This window comes from Vigna umbellata, chromosome 4 (genome assembly GCF_029865625.1).
Source record: "Vigna umbellata cultivar VRB3 chromosome 4, Vumbellata_1.0, whole genome shotgun sequence".
Classification (NCBI taxonomy): domain Eukaryota; kingdom Viridiplantae; phylum Streptophyta; class Magnoliopsida; order Fabales; family Fabaceae; genus Vigna; species Vigna umbellata.
In genome coordinates, this window is record NC_142168.1 from 49,709,073 (window position 1) to 49,727,031 (window position 17,959).

General features: G+C 36.2%; 1 protein-coding gene and 1 pseudogene across 1 annotated transcript; both read right to left on the minus strand.

The window, feature by feature from the left end:
* Positions 1-5,773: 5,773 nt before the first annotated feature.
* Positions 5,774-8,340, minus strand: LOC124836442 (DEAD-box ATP-dependent RNA helicase 39-like). The gene is made up of 5 exons (XM_047311604.2): positions 7,694-8,340; positions 6,826-6,915; positions 6,534-6,710; positions 6,276-6,416; positions 5,774-6,180 (listed from the first exon to the last, which is right to left on the minus strand). The coding sequence occupies exons 1-5, from the start codon at positions 8,234-8,236 to the stop codon at positions 6,007-6,009; spliced, it is 1,125 nt and encodes a 374-aa protein (XP_047167560.2). The 5' UTR covers positions 8,237-8,340; the 3' UTR covers positions 5,774-6,006.
* A 243-nt stretch (positions 8,341-8,583) lies between these two features.
* LOC148200475 (E3 ubiquitin-protein ligase RDUF2 pseudogene) overlaps positions 8,584-17,959 on the minus strand; it is a 65,044-nt pseudogene continuing 55,668 nt past the window's right edge.

A 17,959-nucleotide genomic window follows, 5' to 3' on the forward strand; every position in this document is an offset into this window, starting at 1 on the left:
AAAAATGGGTGAGTGATGTAACATCTTCTAAGTGTTAGTTGAAGTTATAACTTGTTATACCACTTTGTAGTTTTTCCTTAAATATGGATTGAATCTACCAATTTAAAGAAGACTTTAATCTAAAATCAAGTTTTTATATCGTTAAAAAAATTCTCAACCAAGTCAAAAGAAAAACATGAACGACATAAATTAAATATATATATATATATATATATATATATATATATATATATATATATATATATATATATATGGAAAAGAAGGACAACAACAAACTACTTAAAACAATATATAATATATTCGGTAGGGATTTTTAGGATCGAGAAACGTACATTTTCTGACGTGACTTTCCTGCTTTCTGATGCTTGACTCGCCTGAATCGCTTGCTTGTTGACTACTTTGTTCGGCCGTCGCCTGCTCCGCTCGATTGTCACCTTCTCCGATCGATTGTATTCTTGACTAGAGGGGGAGGTACCTGAAAAAGGCATTCTGACGCTCAAGTTATGAGCGGTTTAATGAATTGTTTAACACAGTTTAATATTTAAGTCCTGATCGAACGTAAGTAGAATGTAGTGGAGTTTCAATTGAATGTAAGTGGAACGTACCTGCCTTTCGGCCTTGACCTTATATTTATAAGAGTCTCATGGATCCTAAACCAACATAGATCCAATAAAATAAAAACAGACTTATCTTTAGATTCGGTTGGTTATTGATAAATAGCTTATCAATATATTTAATCAGTTATCAATATCTTTAATCATTTTATCGTCTGCTGGACTATTAGCCCAATAATAACTTAAACGTTGGCCCAATTATGGGTCAACATTTGGTGTAGCAGTTGGATCGAACGACTTTGAGTGGATGGACCGAACGACCCATATTGCATACCATACATATGCCCCCCAAGTCCGAGTTAATCCGTTCAGCTTTAGCCAAGGTTAACTATAGGACTTATATGAGCCTGAGAGAGATCTTTTCCGTTGTGTTGGACCCTGAGTTTTTCGGATAACGTCCCTGGGTTTTGTTTACGAGAGTGAAAGATCGTTGAGAACTTGTATCACTGCTCGGGTTTGACCAGGAGTTTTTCGGATAACGTCCCTGAGTTTTGTTTACGAGAGTGACAGTTCGTTGAGAACTTTTATCATCACTCGGTTTGGACCAGGAGTTTTTCGGATAAAGTCCCTAGGTTTTGTTTATGAGAGTGATAGTTCGTTGAGAACTTTTATCACCGCTCGGTTTGGACCAGGAGTTTTTCGGATAATGTCCCTGGGTTTTGTTTACGAGAGTGACAGTTCGTTGAGAACTTTTATCACCGCTCGGTTTGGACCAGAAGTTTTTCGAATAACGTCCCTGGGTTTTGTTTACGAGAGTGACAGTTTGTTGAGAACTTTTATCACTGCTTGGTTTGGACTAGGAGTTTTTCAGATAATGTCCCTGGTTTTTGTTTACGAGAGTGACAGTTTGTTGAGAACTTTTATCACCACTCGGTTTGGACCAGGAGTTTTTTGGATAACGTCCCTGGGTTTTGTGAGGTGGCCCGAGCGGTAAGTTCCCGATTTGCCAAGTAATTCGTGGGCATGATCCTTTCATCTGTACTGTTAGGCAGAATGGCCGAATGGTTGAATAGTCAAAGTATTGATACCATAATTGGCTAAAGTATCTGAGGCCTTGTAAGGCCGAGCAGTTGAGGCCGAAGGGCCGAATACCTGTGAGGCTGAATGGCTGAATTGTTGTGAGGTCGAATGACATAATATTTGAATGATTGAACACTTGATGCCAAATTTGGCTAAGTGGTGAGTGCGTCATTGGACCTTGAATAAGTCTTGAATAATATTATAATATCGAATTAAGATATTTAAATTAAATCATTCAGCAAGGAAGAATAATTATCAAAATATTTATCTGTAAAGCCGTAGAAGCTTGCTGCATTGATGGTGAGAGTTTCTTCAATCGGGATCAATATGTAGGGGCCTAGTCGACATGATGATGTTGAGACTGCGTCCTTGTATGGTTCCTTGTGGTTTCAGCGGGATGCCGCTCGGCCCCACGGTGGGCGCCAAAATGTTTCGGTAGGGATTTGTAGGAACGAGAAACGTACCTTTTCTAACGTGACTTTCCTACTTTCTGATGCCTGAGTCACCTGAACCGCTCGTTTGGATCGCTCGCTTGTTGACTACTCTGTTCGGCCGTCGCCTGCTCCGTTCGATTGTCACCTTCTCCGATCGATTGTACTCTTGACCGGAGAGGGAGATACCTGCAAAAGGCACTCTGACGCTCAAGTTAGGAGCGGTTTAATGAACTATTTAACACAATTTAGTATTTAAGTCCTGATCGGACGTAAGTAGAATGTAGTGGAGTCTCAGTTGAACGTAAGTTTAACGTACCTGGCTTTCGGCCTTGATCTTATATTTATAAGTGTCTTATGGATCCTAAACCAACATAGATCCAATAAAATAAAAACAAACTTACCTTTAGATTCGGTTGGTTACTGATAAACAACTTATCAATATCTTTAATCATTTTATCCGTCTGCTGGACTATTAGCCCAATAATAACTTAAACGTTGGCCCAATTATGGGCCAACATTTGTTGTAGCGGTTGGATCGAACGACTTTAAGTGGATGGACCGAACGGTCCATATTGCATACCATACAAGTATCAAATTCTCTGTTATTATTTTGAGTGTTTAATGATGTTTTTCAAATAAACACCATAAAAATTTTCACAAATACTAATAGAATTTTATGGATAGAAATAAATATATTGATAAATATTGTTTTCGGTTATGTAAACAATAAATTATAAACTTTTACATAACAATATAATATAGATTTTAAAGAAATTTTTTCGTCTATAAGATTTTTCTCCTTTTATCTGGCTGCTACTCACACTTTGGCATCTAACACAAGATATCAAGACTTCCTTTCTCAATGGTAATCTTACCGAAAGAAATCTTTTCCACATCCACTGCTTTTAATTTGCAAGTTACACAAATCTATACATGGACATGGCCTCAAAAGAAAAAAACTTCACATAGGGATAAAACACCACTTTCATTACTATCCTTGTCTATGTAGATTGCATTATTATTGCTAGTCCAAGCCACAAAGTCATCAACTCTGTCAAATTCATGCTGCAAGACAACTTCAAGTTGAAAGATCTAGAAGACTTGAAGTTTTTCCTTGTTCAACTGTCAAAATCTAAAGCTAGAATTTTCATGTGTCAATGATATTACACTATGTCTATTCTCTAAGATTGCGGCATCCTTGCTTGCTAGCCTTCAACTATACCTTTAGAAAATAATTTGAAGCTGGAACTCCTCTTGTCAATCCCCGACACACACAGAAGACTCGTTTGGAGGCTCTTGTATATAACCATATACGTTGTTCACCAACTGAGCCAGTTTCTATCTAATCCAAATTCTGAACAAATGAATGCTACACATATTCTTCTAAGAGACTTAATAAAGCATATTGTTGGCCAAGGTATTCTATTCAAAGCAAACTCTAACACCAAACTTCATGTCTATGTTGATGCTATTGGTGCTCATATGCATTGATAGTAGAGGATCTACAATATGTTTTTGAATCTTCTTAGGCAATTCCTTAGTATCTTGGAAGGTTAAAAGACAAAAGAACATCAGCAAGTCATTAATTGAAGTTGAATACATATCCCTAGCTTCGGTATTTACAGAAGTTACTTGGATGAGAACCCTGTCAACTGATTTCAACATTAGAACACCCTATTCAGTTGTCTACTGTGACAACAAGACTGTTATTCACATTGCCACCAACCCTTCTCACCTTGAAAGAACCAAACATTTCGAAATTTATCTTCACTACATCAGGGAGCAAGTAGAAAGAGGAACAATCAAGTTGATTCATGTCAGAATGTCTTTACCTCTTAATGGTTTTCTTAGCATCTTTCCAAGCTAGGCATTGAAAACATCGTCTTCCTCCCTTCTTGAAGAAGGTATTGGCTTAGTTATGTTCTGCTGTTAGTAGCTATTAGTTCTCTTTTGTTGTTTGTTTTCCTTCTGTTATATAGCCCTCTCCTAGGTTGTGTTGTAAAACGATCTATGCAGTATCAATAATGTTGTTTTCTTCCTTCTTCCTTGCCATTCATCCTTGTACACAAATCTAGTCAAAATCTACCAACCAAGATAATCATTGCTCTAGTTTCATCTTTAAATCTCTTTTCCTGTCATTTTTTATCAATGTTTTCCCACTTTCCCCCTTAAGCTATTGACTTTGTGAGTCAAACCGTACTCAACAACTTTTAACTGTTTATCTAGCTTCTCTTCATTAGCATTGTTGTGGCCTATGGTTTATTTTGTAGGGAACAAGGAAATCAAAATTCGAGACACAGAAATTAGAATTGTTGTGACATGTGGTTTATTTAGTAGGAGAAAAAAAATCATAATTTGACACACATAGAAACAGAAACTACTCACTCTACTGTTATCATAATTCTACAGCACGTAGCCAGGTGTACAAAGTGTTTCCAACTTCCACTAATTTTTTAGTATGAGAAAATGAAAATGATAATGAAAATCCATGTCGGTTAACGAGAAAAGGATAAAAAGATGATGCATTCATTATTGAAAAAAAGACTCTTAACGTATGTTATTTTCGACATTCAACATCTAGTTCATCCGAGGTCTTATTGGAAGAAGTTAATGTGACGTTGGATCTCTTTTCCCGGACGTTAATTTTGATAACGGATCCTACTTAAACTGACGTCCCTTTTGTTTTTTTAATAATAATTTGTTTTTGCATTATTACCACACCTGAAATACAAAAAATCATTTTAGCACATCATAAAATTGTATATACTATGAGTTTCAAGCAATGGAGATTGGGCCCTCAATGTCGCCGTTGAGATTCGTAAACTTGCGCACAAAACTGCATCATAAGCCAAAATTAATCGGTGCAAACGAAATTTAATTAGTGCAAACTAAAGTTAATGGATGCAAAAAGAAATTAAATTGGAAGAAAATCAATCAAACATACCTTCTAGCATCAATGGCGAACGTGAATGAAGCCAAAACTCAAACAAAAACATGAAAGAAAGTGAGGCTCGAGTTATGAGTTTTTGGGGTTTAAAAGGACATTAGACATCGGTCCTCCTTCACCATCGACATCTAATTGCTAAAAGAATTCATTTTGGCGTTACTTTTGAGATATTTTCGCAACTTATTGACGTTCGGAGAAGGAGATCCGACCTCTAATATGTATAAGACATCGACCCCCCTTTCATGTTAACATCTAAAGGTAATAAAACAGGGACTTTTCGATTCTGTTTGCAAACCATTTGACTTCTGATCCTGAGAAAACCGACGTTTATACCTTATTTGTCATTGGAGACCCCTATAACACCTTATTTGCTATAACACCTTATTTGACATTAGACACCCCTATAAGGTTACACATTTAATGTCTATCGAAAAAAAATTCAATCTAAAAAATGACTGCTATTACGAAATCCATTTTCCAATTTTTGAAGACAGTTTGGTTTTTCTTCTTTTAGATTTGATGGGAATGGAAATGAACCAATATCGATCACTATTCATATCTTTTTCTTAAAATTCAACAAGTATAAATATAGTTTTTAATCATCAATTTTGAAATTACTGACTTGTTAGTTGATAATGAAATAGAAATATGTCTTGATTAGATGACGTCAATAAATTAATGTGATTATCTTGAAAGAAAATGATAAATTAACTTTTAAGAAAAGACTTCTTCACATAGAGGGTACGCTATAAAACTCGTACACAAAACTCACATCTTGCTTATCACTTTAGAAACATTTAAAACATGATGGTATATAAACATAAAAGGTTAAACTGAAGAATGTGGTATTTGGTGCTTCAGTGTTAGAAGAACATGATAATAACATACAAGGGCACAACCAATTTCATATTTAGTTTCTATAAGAAAGATCATAAAACCTATTTTGACTTTTCTTTTGTTGCGAGTCAGAAATTGTAGATCAAGATGTTAGTTATTCTTGTTGCAAAAGGGAATCCATGGCCTCTGTCACTTTTTTCTGAAGAGCATGAAGAGACGCTGTGAAATGAAAGACTTCTGTTTGTTCCATTTCTATAGACATTGCAGAAATATTTCCTTCATGATGGCACTCAAGATGCTTTACAATAGGAGATTGTTCACCCAAAACCTGACATATGGAAAAGATAAATCATAAAAATGACCAGTATTATGATGGAGGTCTAAGCACATTAAGCACTAAAACAACATAATTTGTCATCATACCTCAGCCATGGTTGAAATGGCCAGAATAGTTTGTAATTTTTTGACAGCAGATTTTGATTCATGATCTTGTAATGGTCTGAGAATTTTATGGATTTCACGACCAAGGCCACTACCAAGCATGCAATCTGCCTCATCCAATACCTGCTCAAGAAGCATGAAAAAGAGTAGTGTGATCAATGATAGGAGCTTCCAAGAACTGGTAACCTGCGAGCTCTACATAGATTATGACACAAATATTTTTAAGTGATAATTACTAACCAAGTATCTTATTTCAGAAGGAACAATGCTGCCCTCTTCAATATATTGAAGAATCTCACAAGGTGTTCCTATCATTAGGCCAATTGAGGCTTGCGACTGCCCATTATCTGGTGAAGCACAATCCTTTGCAGACTTCAATTTTGTGTTATGGATGATATACTTTGCAGCATTGAAGCACTGAAATGCCAATAAATTTTGAAAGGAACATGATCAGTTCATAAATACCAGGAAGGTACTCTACAGAACTAAATAGACAAGACGGTGAGATAATACATAGTAGAAATTGAGTCACCTGTGCAGCTTTCTCCTCCGTAGCACAAAGCACGACGGCTTGTGGATGTTTTGAATTTGAACCAAGCAACTCTCCATCCCGTCTTAGCAACTGTACAAGTTGACATATTTAATTTACTCCATTTTTTCTCTAAGGAAAATAATAAACATGGCAGGAACAGAACAGCAAAAGTAGATAACAGCTATCATCGTTTGTGTTGATGTGATGAAAATGACGCTAAAAAAACTGTCACTAACTTTATAAGTATTAAATTATTCAACCCTATTAGAGATCTTATATAATCTTGAAATATGACCAAATTGTAATATATATATATATATATATATATAAACATGGGTGCAAACTTGATAGTGCCACCCATTTGTAAAATTGACATAAGAAAACATTTGAAATGGAGATATTTTATAATTCAACTCAATACAATGATTCTAAGATAAATCACTAATTCGATCATAATAAGTTGACTTGGGAAATTTGTTTTCTTAGTGCAATTCTCAAGTTAAAAATCAATTTTATATAACAGAGTTCCAATAGATGAGACATACAAGAATCCTTCTATGCCATAACATGGTTGGTTATGAACCAATTTCACTTGACATCACCTTCCAAGTAACAAAATTCCGGTATTTTCTACAAACTTGAAACCCATACCAATACAAATACCAAACAAATAACGCAACAACAATGGTCATATGAACTAGGTGAAATACCAGATAAATAAAAATAAACAAACTACAAAAATTTAACCCAGCCTGCAAAGTGAATGCATTCCCAAATTTCAGTATCTAGTATCCACTCAACTCAAGGAATTTGATCTAAGGCTCAAAAGTCAAAACCTTGGAAGGAAAATGAAGAGAATTAAAGTAACCTGAATAAGGGGCAACAAGAAGGCCAAAGTTCTGTCAGGTTCAGATGGTGAACTCAGCAACACACTCTTCCCTTCCAAGATAGCAGGAATAACCACACACTGTATCTCACTGGGAATAAACCCTCCAATCTCCTCCATTACCTCAACAAGGTCCTCACTCACACCCAACTCCTTGAAACTTCTAACAACCATGGTGGGTTCATCGTCATTCTGCACACCCTTTTGGACCACCTTTTCAGTATAAGCATCTGAACTTAATGGAACTGAAGTTGAACCCACTTGAGGGGTACCCTTGGAGTCTTTTGGGGACCCTTTGAGTTTTCTTTGCTTGAACTGTTCCAAAATCAGTGAATCCCTTTGGGACTTGGAAGATGAAGTCTTTGACTCTTCAATAGGAGGGGTTATGGAGGAGGAAGAAGTTGAGAATGTGATGCTACTTCGTAATAAAGAAGTGAGTGGTGTTGATTTTGATAAAGGATTGTGCTTTACCGGTGAGAGCAGAGAAAAAGACTGGCTAAGAAGCACTCTGCCTCTTCTTGACATGTTTCTCTATTCTTCTGCGTTCTCTTTTCGTTCTTCGAAATACAGTGTGGGAAATGGGAGTTTTGGGTTTTTATGGCCGTAGGGTATACTCGAGCTTTTGAGCGATTTGTCATGTGAGGTTTTAGTAAGGAATATATTACTTTACTCATTCTTGTTTAATATAGAAATTTTAAGGTTTAATAATTCGGATCTCCTTATTTGGCTAGAATAGTCTCAAACAGGTTTTTGAATTTTTTTATCTTAATTAGGTCCTTATTTCTGTAAAATTAAATCAATTTTAACTTTGTTGTTAATTAAACTAGACGACGTTAAATTTGGTATCTAGTGGCATGTTGAGTTAGCAATTATTAATCACATGACACAAAAGTCTTATTACACCCGGAGAACCCACCCACTTCCATCGGGAAATGATTACCAGAAAATCGACCCACGGTGAATCCCCCTCCTCGAAGCCTCAAAATAGTTAACCCTATCGACTCCTGGTCGATCTAACTCAGAGCCTTACTTTCCAAATCGGAAAGAAGCTCGTGGCGGCACATCGGACACGAGTTTTGCATGGAGAGCCACGGGAGGATGCAATCAGAGTGGTAAATATGTTTGCTTGGTAACTCGCGCGCCTCCACGTGGAGCTCAAATGCTTCCTTGCACACGGCGTAGTGTGCCTCGGTCTTGACCTACGCTTCACCGATCTCGACCTTCGGTGTAAGACCCTTGAAAATAGTTGTAATTAAGATACTATACTTTTTTGAAAAAAAATTAGTAATTTTATGTATAATGATACACTAAAATACGTATAGTGCTATAGTGAAATATGTACAATGCTACAGTAAGAATACCTCATGAATCATGTGTTGCTACAGTACTCCTACAGGAAAAATGTAGTACAAGCAACAGGACTGCTATAGTGAATTGTAGTAAAGCTATAGTACTGCTACAGTAAAATGTAGTACAACTATAGTACTGCTACAGTAACCCTAACTTCATCTATAAATAGGGGTGAGAAATGAAGTTTTAGGGAAGGAGAGTGAAATTGGGCAAGACTTTCATCGAAAATAAGGAGATATTAGGACTAGAATATGAGTTGTAGAGAAGGTAGCAAGAGCTTCTGAAGAGGTGTTCTTCATCCAAGAAGGAGCAAGAATCAGGTACGGGGAGCTAACCTTAAGTCTTGTGTTTTTTGTATGATCTGAAATCTTGAATATTTTTAGAATTTTGATTCTCTTTATGGATTTAGAATGATATTTTGCTTCTGTTGCATTTTTCTAGAAGGATAAGAAGTTGTTTAACCGGCTTTGCCAGATTCAACTTCTTGGGTTTAGGGTTTAGGGTTTAGGGTTGAACTGGCGAATCCCCCTAAGCCCTAAACCCTAAACCCTAAACTTCTTGTTTCCCCAAAACTTTTATTGTGTTTCTTTTTCTCTTACATTTTCTGGAAGGATAAGAAGTTGTCTAACCGGCTTTGCCAGTTCAACTTCTTGTTTCCCCATAACTTTTAGTGTTTCTTTTTCTCTTGCATTTTCTAGAAGGATAAGAAGTTGTCTAACCAGCTTTGTCAGATTCAACTTCTCGTTTCCCCAGAACTTTTATTGTGTTTGTTTTTCTCTTGTGTTAAAAAAGAATGCTCAATTTCTCACACCAAGAGGGGGGTGAATTGGTGAAGTATAAAATTTAAAACTTTCAAAATCTTTTTCACCAAAAGCGATGCCTTTATAACTTTCTTGAAACACAAGGTAAAAGACTTGTTTATGTAGCGGAAATTAAATCGATTGAGTACAGTAAGAAGTCGACTGAATAAAAGAGTGTAGGGATAGAAAGATCAAACACTGAGTTTTTATACTGGTTCGGCCAAGCTCACATCCAGTCTCCTTCCAACCACAAGAAGTCAATGCACTACAATGATCAAGGTTTTTACAACAAAGCTTTTATAGCGACCTCACGTCAAAAATATAAAACACCTCTCTAACCCTCTAATCAAAATATAGACAGTATACAAACAAACTAGCAGCAAGAATCCCCTCTCCTTCAGTCCAAACCCTTTGAGCCACCCTCAAAGTCAAGAACACAACACGCTCTTCTTCTTGTAATCATAACAGGGAACCTCAGTCCAATCTTGACAATATTGTATCCTCTGATCTCTCAGTTACACCCAATGTGCATATATGATCAACCTTTGTACGTGCAGTTAACTTGCTCTTCAAGAATCCACAAGTAGATGATCACCATAGTCACTTCTTGTTTCTTGGAGCTCTTTCTCTCTTTTTGTAAGAATGCACTTTCTGCAAAAGTTATCACAAACTATTAGATTCACAAAAGTTCGACAAAAATCAAATTCGCATCAATTTATAGATAAACACAACTCTGACGCATTTTAATCGACTAAGCTACTAATGCAGTCGAATATAGCAATTCTGTTATAGTAGTTAGCAGCAATCAATGTAGTTAATTGAATGTACAATTAATGCAATCGAATTTCATTTAATGATTGGTCAACATATTTAAAAATATAGCCGTTGTGACAGTTATATCAAGCATTAACAGTTATTCAAAACATATCAAACTCAGTCGAATGCAACACGCATGTAATCGACTTTATAACAGAGTAAAACTGTTTTGAAAACTTTTCTCTTTGAAAAACTCTCATAGCACACTTGAAAAATTTTGTGCAAAGACACGAGTTTTAATCGACTCACCCCATAATGAAATCAACTTAAAACTGTTGTTTTGCCACACAATTTAAGTTCAACAAAAGTGCTTGTGGTTTTTCTTTTTCAAAAACATGTGTCATGCATTCATGTATGTCGCAACCGGAATCGCGACGGGACGACGATCCAAAAAAGAAATTTAGGTTTCGAAAAAGAGATTTTGGAGTCGCCACCATAGTTTATTCTGGGAAACTACGGAAAAACCATAAAAAGGATAAGGCATGGTCTACCAGAACCAGATTCTGGGTTCGGGAGTCGGTTAGGTGTAGGGAAGGTGTTAGCACCCTACAACGCCTGCCCTAAGGCAGTACCTTTAACTAAATGCGCCAATGTGATGTGGTTTTCAAAATGTTTAACTATCCCCTAAAATAAAATTCTAAATAAACAAAATACATTTTTTTTTAGTTTTTTGGGCCCGACAAGGATTGACCTTGCTCCTACGTATTCTCATTCAAAATGAGAAATCAGGGTTACGTAGTTCTTTTTGAAAATGTTTGAGAGATTTGTTTGAGAAATTGATTGAAAATTCGTTTTGAAATGATTTTGGGATTTTTGGGAAGTGAACCTGACAAGGACTAGCCTTGCTCCTACGTATCTCCAATCTTGATGGAGAATCAAGCATCACGTAGTTCTAGGTAAAAGGTTGATTGTCGTTTGAAGATATGAATGTTTTATATTTTGGTATTTTTATGTGAGAAGGAGAAAAGTTTTTAGCACAAGGATGATGCTGATGGACAAATTTGTAAGCACCAAAATATGATGTCACAAACTTGTTTCACAATCGGCAAGTATGACCGAATCGTTTCAAGTAATAAACTTGGTAAGACCAAGTATCGTTCTCCCAAAGGACTCACGGCCTAGTTTAGTTATGTGATTTGTTGATTAGCTAAAACTTAAGAACACAATAATTGAAGTTTAATATGCAAAAACGAAAATTAAATATGTATGCATGAATTGATCAATGACAAAGACAAAAGATAAACACTTTCAAGGAAATATATGAATGAATATGTTGTTGGGGGTCAATTTCATCTCATCCACTCTCATATATTTTAGGAATTCAACATTCAAATCATCATTGTTAATGCCACTCTCTAATGTACCATTCTAGATGGCTTCTCCCTAATCATATAGTTCATACAATTCCTAGCATTCCTAATGATTAGTTCATGAGTGCAGGAGCTTAAAGGCAACCAATATAATATTGTCAGTATAATATTGGGAGAAATTCCCCGGATCTAGATTTCCCCGTACGTGTCCGTATCAACAAAACCAATAATCATGCATTAGAATGAGTTAAACAATGCAAGCATTGAGCAAAGAGGAAAAACCCTAACTAATGATGAAAGAAAGCATATGTCTTAATTCAAAGATGTACTCAACAAATCCATATATGAGAGCTTCAAGAGATTACTTTGACTCCCCAACAAACATACAAGGTTTAGTTCACCATATTCATGGTGAACCTAGATGAATTACAATGAAAGTATGAAAGAATAAACCCAATAAAGGTGAAGAGGTAGCCTGAGCATCCAAGATCCTCCTTCAAAGGGGTGAAAGAGAGAGTGTTTGCCTCGTTTCTGCCAAAGATGCCTAACTATAGGACGTGCAAGCCCTTATATACTAATCTAGAGTTACAAAAGATTACAAAAGTCCAAGCCCAAAAAGTGCCGCTCAGCGGTATTTACCGCTCAGCGGTGATTGCGCGTCTTCTTTCTTCCCCTCAGCGGCCATTTTGCCCCTCAGCGGTTCCAACGTCACCTCTTGAGTGCCGCTCAGCGGTAAAATACCGCTGAGCGGTGCCTTCGTCTTCTCTTTTTGCACTCTTTCTTATCTTTTCTAATGTCATCTCTCTCATTCTTCACTTCTTTCACCAAATTCACCTCAAAACCTGCACAAAAACACTTAAATCAAGCATAAACCTGTCCAGCTCTCTTATTTCTGAAAATATAAACAAAAGGCATGATTTCAAGCTAGTTTCTAAGTCTAAAGGTTGCTTTTAGTATCAACTTTAAGCATGAAAATAACAGTTTTTCAACTGTTATCACAACCCCAAACTTAGAACTTTGCTTGTCCTCAAGCAAATAAAATGTAACTCCATCTCCAACCAATTCATATGATGGTTCACTCATTCAAAATCCTCTTTTCAAGATAAGTAATAACTTCACTCAAACTTAAGACCAAGAGTTCAATCAAGATGTGCACATGCTTTAGTGTTCACAAAGTCATTTAAATTCCAACAAATGCTATTTTTCATGAATGATCAATCAATTAAGCATGGATGTTCATGTGCTTATGGAATATTTCCTCACTAGGTAAAGTGTTTCACTCAACACACAAGTGTATAAGAGGTAAAGTGTTTCACTCATTCACTCCACTATCACAATGTCACATGAATCAACTTTGCCTTTCATTTAACCACAATCAAATACATTCACAAGCATGCATCATCACAAGGACTTTTCAATGGCTTATAATGTGGCTGGGCTAACAAGAAAATTGGTTTTTCTGGATCACAAAATCCTTGAGTTAAGAGAATCATAACAACACAATCTTCTTATTCATTCCCAACTTTCTTTTGCCTTTGCTTTTGCATTTGCATTGAGCTTTGCTTCTTTTTCTTTTCTTTTCTTTGCATATTCTTACTTTTTAGCTGTTAGCTCAATGCTTTTTCCTTTTTCATGTTTCCCCAATAACCCCAAACTTGAACATTTAACAATACCACACAAGATCTTCTACTTAACTCAAGGTAAAGATTTTCAATCAAGGGTGTTCAGTGTATATTTAAGGCTAAGGGTTCAAAGGATAGAACACAACGTGTTCTCTTTTAGAAGGCTAACTTTATGAATTTGGCCAATAAAAAGGGTTTCAAAAACACGGCCTTTGATCATATGATGCAAAACAAGCAATTGATTCAATCATAGAAAACCTGGGCAAAGTCATTCATGCTTTCAAAGTAACAGCATTCAACAATAACAACTCTGGAGCTCAAAACCTCACATATAAGCTCATTCACATTTGACATGCACATCCTGCTTAATTTCACAATCACAATCATGATATTATGCATTTGTTCACAAAGCTTGTGAATCACCTGTATAAGCATTTTAATGTGCACATCATCTCAACATCAATCAATCAATAAGCATCATCAAGCATTACTTATCACACAATCACAGTTAATAGCAAACCATCATAACAAACCAGGTGTTCAATAGAGTACATCAAACCCTAATCTAAAAACAAAAACAAATAAGTTCAGAAAACTTAAACCACAAAAGCATAATCATATGATAGCATTCATCAGTAAATGCTATCTCAGCTCCTCATCAGTCCGAGCTCTCTGTATCTTCCTCTTCCTCTTCATCATCATCTTCATCAAATGCATCCTCCTCCTCAGCTTCATCTTCATCCATGTCTCGGGCTGAAGCTTCAGCTGCTTCAGCTCCTCCATGCCATGGTTCTTCTGGCCAAGCTACCACATTATGGAATTCATCCATAGTCCACCTGTCCTGAACCACCCTAAAGTGCTTCTCATGTTTCCTAGAGAGGAACCTGCCATTATGGGGCTGCTCTGGTTCCTTTTCCTTTCTCTTGGTTGCCATGGTTTTCAATCTCTTTCCTGAAGAGGATGCCATTCCTGCATTCAAACATAAATCCAAAACCACAGAACATGATGTTAATCATTAGTAAACACAAAACAAAACTCCTTTTGAAGCTAAACCACCGCTGAGGGCCAGAATTTCCCCTCAGCGCCACCAGTGCCACATTCAAACACGCAACAAACCAAAAAAAGAAAATCTGGCAGAGTGCCGCTCAGCGGTAAATGCCGCTCAGCGGTGATCTGCAGATTTTTGCAAATCTCGTTTTTAAACTGTCCTAACTCCACCCAAATGCAATTTTCAGTTTTCCAGTTCATAATCAAGCAGTTTAATCGGTTCAAACATCAAATATATCATCAAATCATGCATAGAAATCAAAACCCCTAAATATTCATGCTTTGACAATCACAGTCAATTTCAAGAACCCTAGAATGAACAAAATGCATTTTACTTACTTGGGTGGAGATGCTAGATGATATGAGAATGCTTCCAAACTAGAATGCTCTCTTCCAACCCCAAACTTTGATAGCACACTAGTGTAAAAGTGAGTGGAAGAGAAATTTTCTAAAGAGGGAAGAGTAAAAAGATGTGGGAAACCTAAGAGGAGATATGTGGGAGTCTTAGTGCAGAGAAGAGCTTGAAAGAATGTAAAAACGCGCAGCTTAGGGTTTAAAATTACCCCAATGGGCTCGGGTTCCGCTAAGGGGAACTTAAGCCCATCTGCGATAGTACCGCTCAGCGGTAATTGCCGCTCAGCGGCACTTTCTTGATGTGCCCTTCTCCTTCTTTTCTTGACCTACGTGCCTTCCTAGCATACCCCTCATAGGTTCCCTGCAATTCAATGTTAAAAATGCTTATGCAAATCCTAAAAATAAACAAACAAAAAACAATCAATCAACTGGGTTGCCTCCCAGGTAGCGCTTGTTTAACGTCACGAGCCTGACCCAAAATCCACCAACACCCATCAGTAGGTGTTTCAAACTTACCAGCACCCATCAGTAGGTGCAAAATCTTCTCACCAACACCCATCAGTAGGTGTTACAAACTTAGTATCCTTCAGTAGATACTTAACCACCTAGCATCCTTCAGTAGATGCTAAATCCAACAAAATAATGTCCAGAATAATGTTCACAAATTACAAATTATAAAACCAAATCAAAAGTTTGTAAATCTACTGGGTTGCCTCCCAGCAAGCGCTCTTTTAACGTCATTAGCTTGACCCAGTAAGCTCAAGTTCCTTCTTCTTTTTTTTTTTTTTTTCTTTCTACTGAACTTCTTCAGAAATTTGATCAAACCGGGAACCTGTTGCAGTGTCTCAATCATAGGAACTTTAATCTCCAATTTCTTGAAGATTTCCATAAAGCACTTGAATTTCTTTTCCTTCCTATGATTCTTCTTTAGATGAGGATGTGATTTTTCATGTGATTTCTTCTTCTTTCCTCTCATCTTCTTTTTCTTCCTTTTTCTCTCCCTAAATTTTCTGTTTTTCCTTTCTCTTTTTCTCCTCAACTTCTTTATTTTCACACAAATTTTCTTTCTCTCTTCTCTCTCAACTACTTCTTTTTCTTTTTCATCATCTTTATCTTTCTCACTCAACTCTTCTTTTTCTTCTCTCTCTATCTTTTCCTCATCTCTCTCTATTTCTTTCTCAGCAAAAATCTTGTCACTTTCAGTGACAATGACTTGACCTTCCTCCTTAAGGTTAACTTCAGTATTAACCTTAACATTCAATTTTTGAGTAATGAAACTAAGGTGTATCTCCAAATTTTTCAAAAATTGTTGGGTGTCATCCAAATTTACTGATGGAGAGGGTTGTTGCTGCCATTGTTGTGGTGGCAGCCTATCAAATTCTTCGGCAGCTTGAGTGGTTTTGTGATGACGATCAGGTATCTGTATGTACTGTTGAACTGCCTCCTCCAACGTTATCCTTCTTCCCGATAGAGAGGGTTTTTTCTGCCTTTGCTGTGGTGGTAGATTCTTAAATTGTTCGACAGCTTGCCAAAATTGATCATCATCCATGCTTGAGTGAGATCCCACCAGTGATTGAAATTACCTTAGTAGAATTGAGTGCCTATTAAATTCTTGTTCGAATTGCATCCTGCAAACATTAGGCACAAAACTCTAGAAAATATTTGTTAGCACAAAAAAATAGAGAAGAAGATATAGATTCAGAAGATAAAAGATTCAGAAGATAAGATAGAATAAGATAGAATAAAATAAAATAAAATAAAATAAAATAAAATCTAACCTAATCTAAAAAGATAAAATAAAATCTAACCTAACCTAAAAGATAAAATACAATAAAATCTAACCTAACCTAAAAGATAAAATAAAATAAAATCTAATCTAACCTAAAAGATAAAATAAAATCTAACCAAATAAAATCTAATCCTAAAAGATAAAATCTAATCTAAAAGATAAAATAACAGAAAAACAGAAAAATAAAACAGAAATTCAAAATTAAAGTCAAAGATAATCAATAATCACACAAATTAACCAGTTAAACCATGAATCCCCGGCAACGGCGCCAAAAACTTGATGGACAAATTTGTAAGCACCAAAATATGATGTCACAAACTTGTTTCACAATCGGTAAGTATGACCGAATCGTTTCAAGTAATAAACTTGGTAAGACCAAGTATCGTTCTCCCAAAGGACTCACGGCCTAGTTTAGTTATGTGATTTGTTGATTAGCTAAAACTTAAGAACACAATAATTGAAGTTTAATATGCAAAAACGAAAATTAAATATGTATGCATGAATTGATCAATGACAAAGACAAAAGATAAACACTTTCAAGGAAATATATGAATGAATATGTTGTTGGGGGTCAATTTCATCTCATCCACTCTCATATATTTTAGGAATTCAACATTCAAATCATCATTGTTAATGCCACTCTCTAATGTACCATTCTAGATGGCTTCTCCCTAATCATATAGTTCATACAATTCCTAGCATTCCTAATGATTAGTTCATGAGTGCAGGAGCTTAAAGGCAACCAATATAATATTGTCAGTATAATATTGGGAGAAATTCCCCGGATCTAGATTTCCCCGTACGTGTCCGTATCAACAAAACCAATAATCATGCATTAGAATGAGTTAAACAATGCAAGCATTGAGCAAAGAGGAAAAACCCTAACTAATGATGAAAGAAAGCATATGTCTTAATTCAAAGATGTACTCAACAAATCCATATATGAGAGCTTCAAGAGATTACTTTGACTCCCCAACAAACATACAAGGTTTAGTTCACCATATTCATGGTGAACCTAGATGAATTACAATGAAAGTATGAAAGAATAAACCCAATAAAGGTGAAGAGGTAGCCTGAGCATCCAAGATCCTCCTTCAAAGGGGTGAAAGAGAGAGTGTTTGCCTCGTTTCTGCCAAAGATGCCTAACTATAGGACGTGCA

Coding starts and splice junctions, on each gene's coding strand:
- LOC124836442 (XM_047311604.2), bottom strand. CDS start 8,236: ATGTCAAGAAGAGGCAGAGTGCTTCTTAGCCAGTCTTTTTCTCTGCTC. Junction 6,916..7,693: donor TCTTGTTGCCCCTTATTCAG/GTTACTTTAATT, acceptor CAACTTGTACAG/TTGCTAAGACGGGATGGAGA. Junction 6,181..6,275: donor CCATTTCAACCATGGCTGAG/GTATGATGACAA, acceptor TCCATATGTCAG/GTTTTGGGTGAACAATCTCC.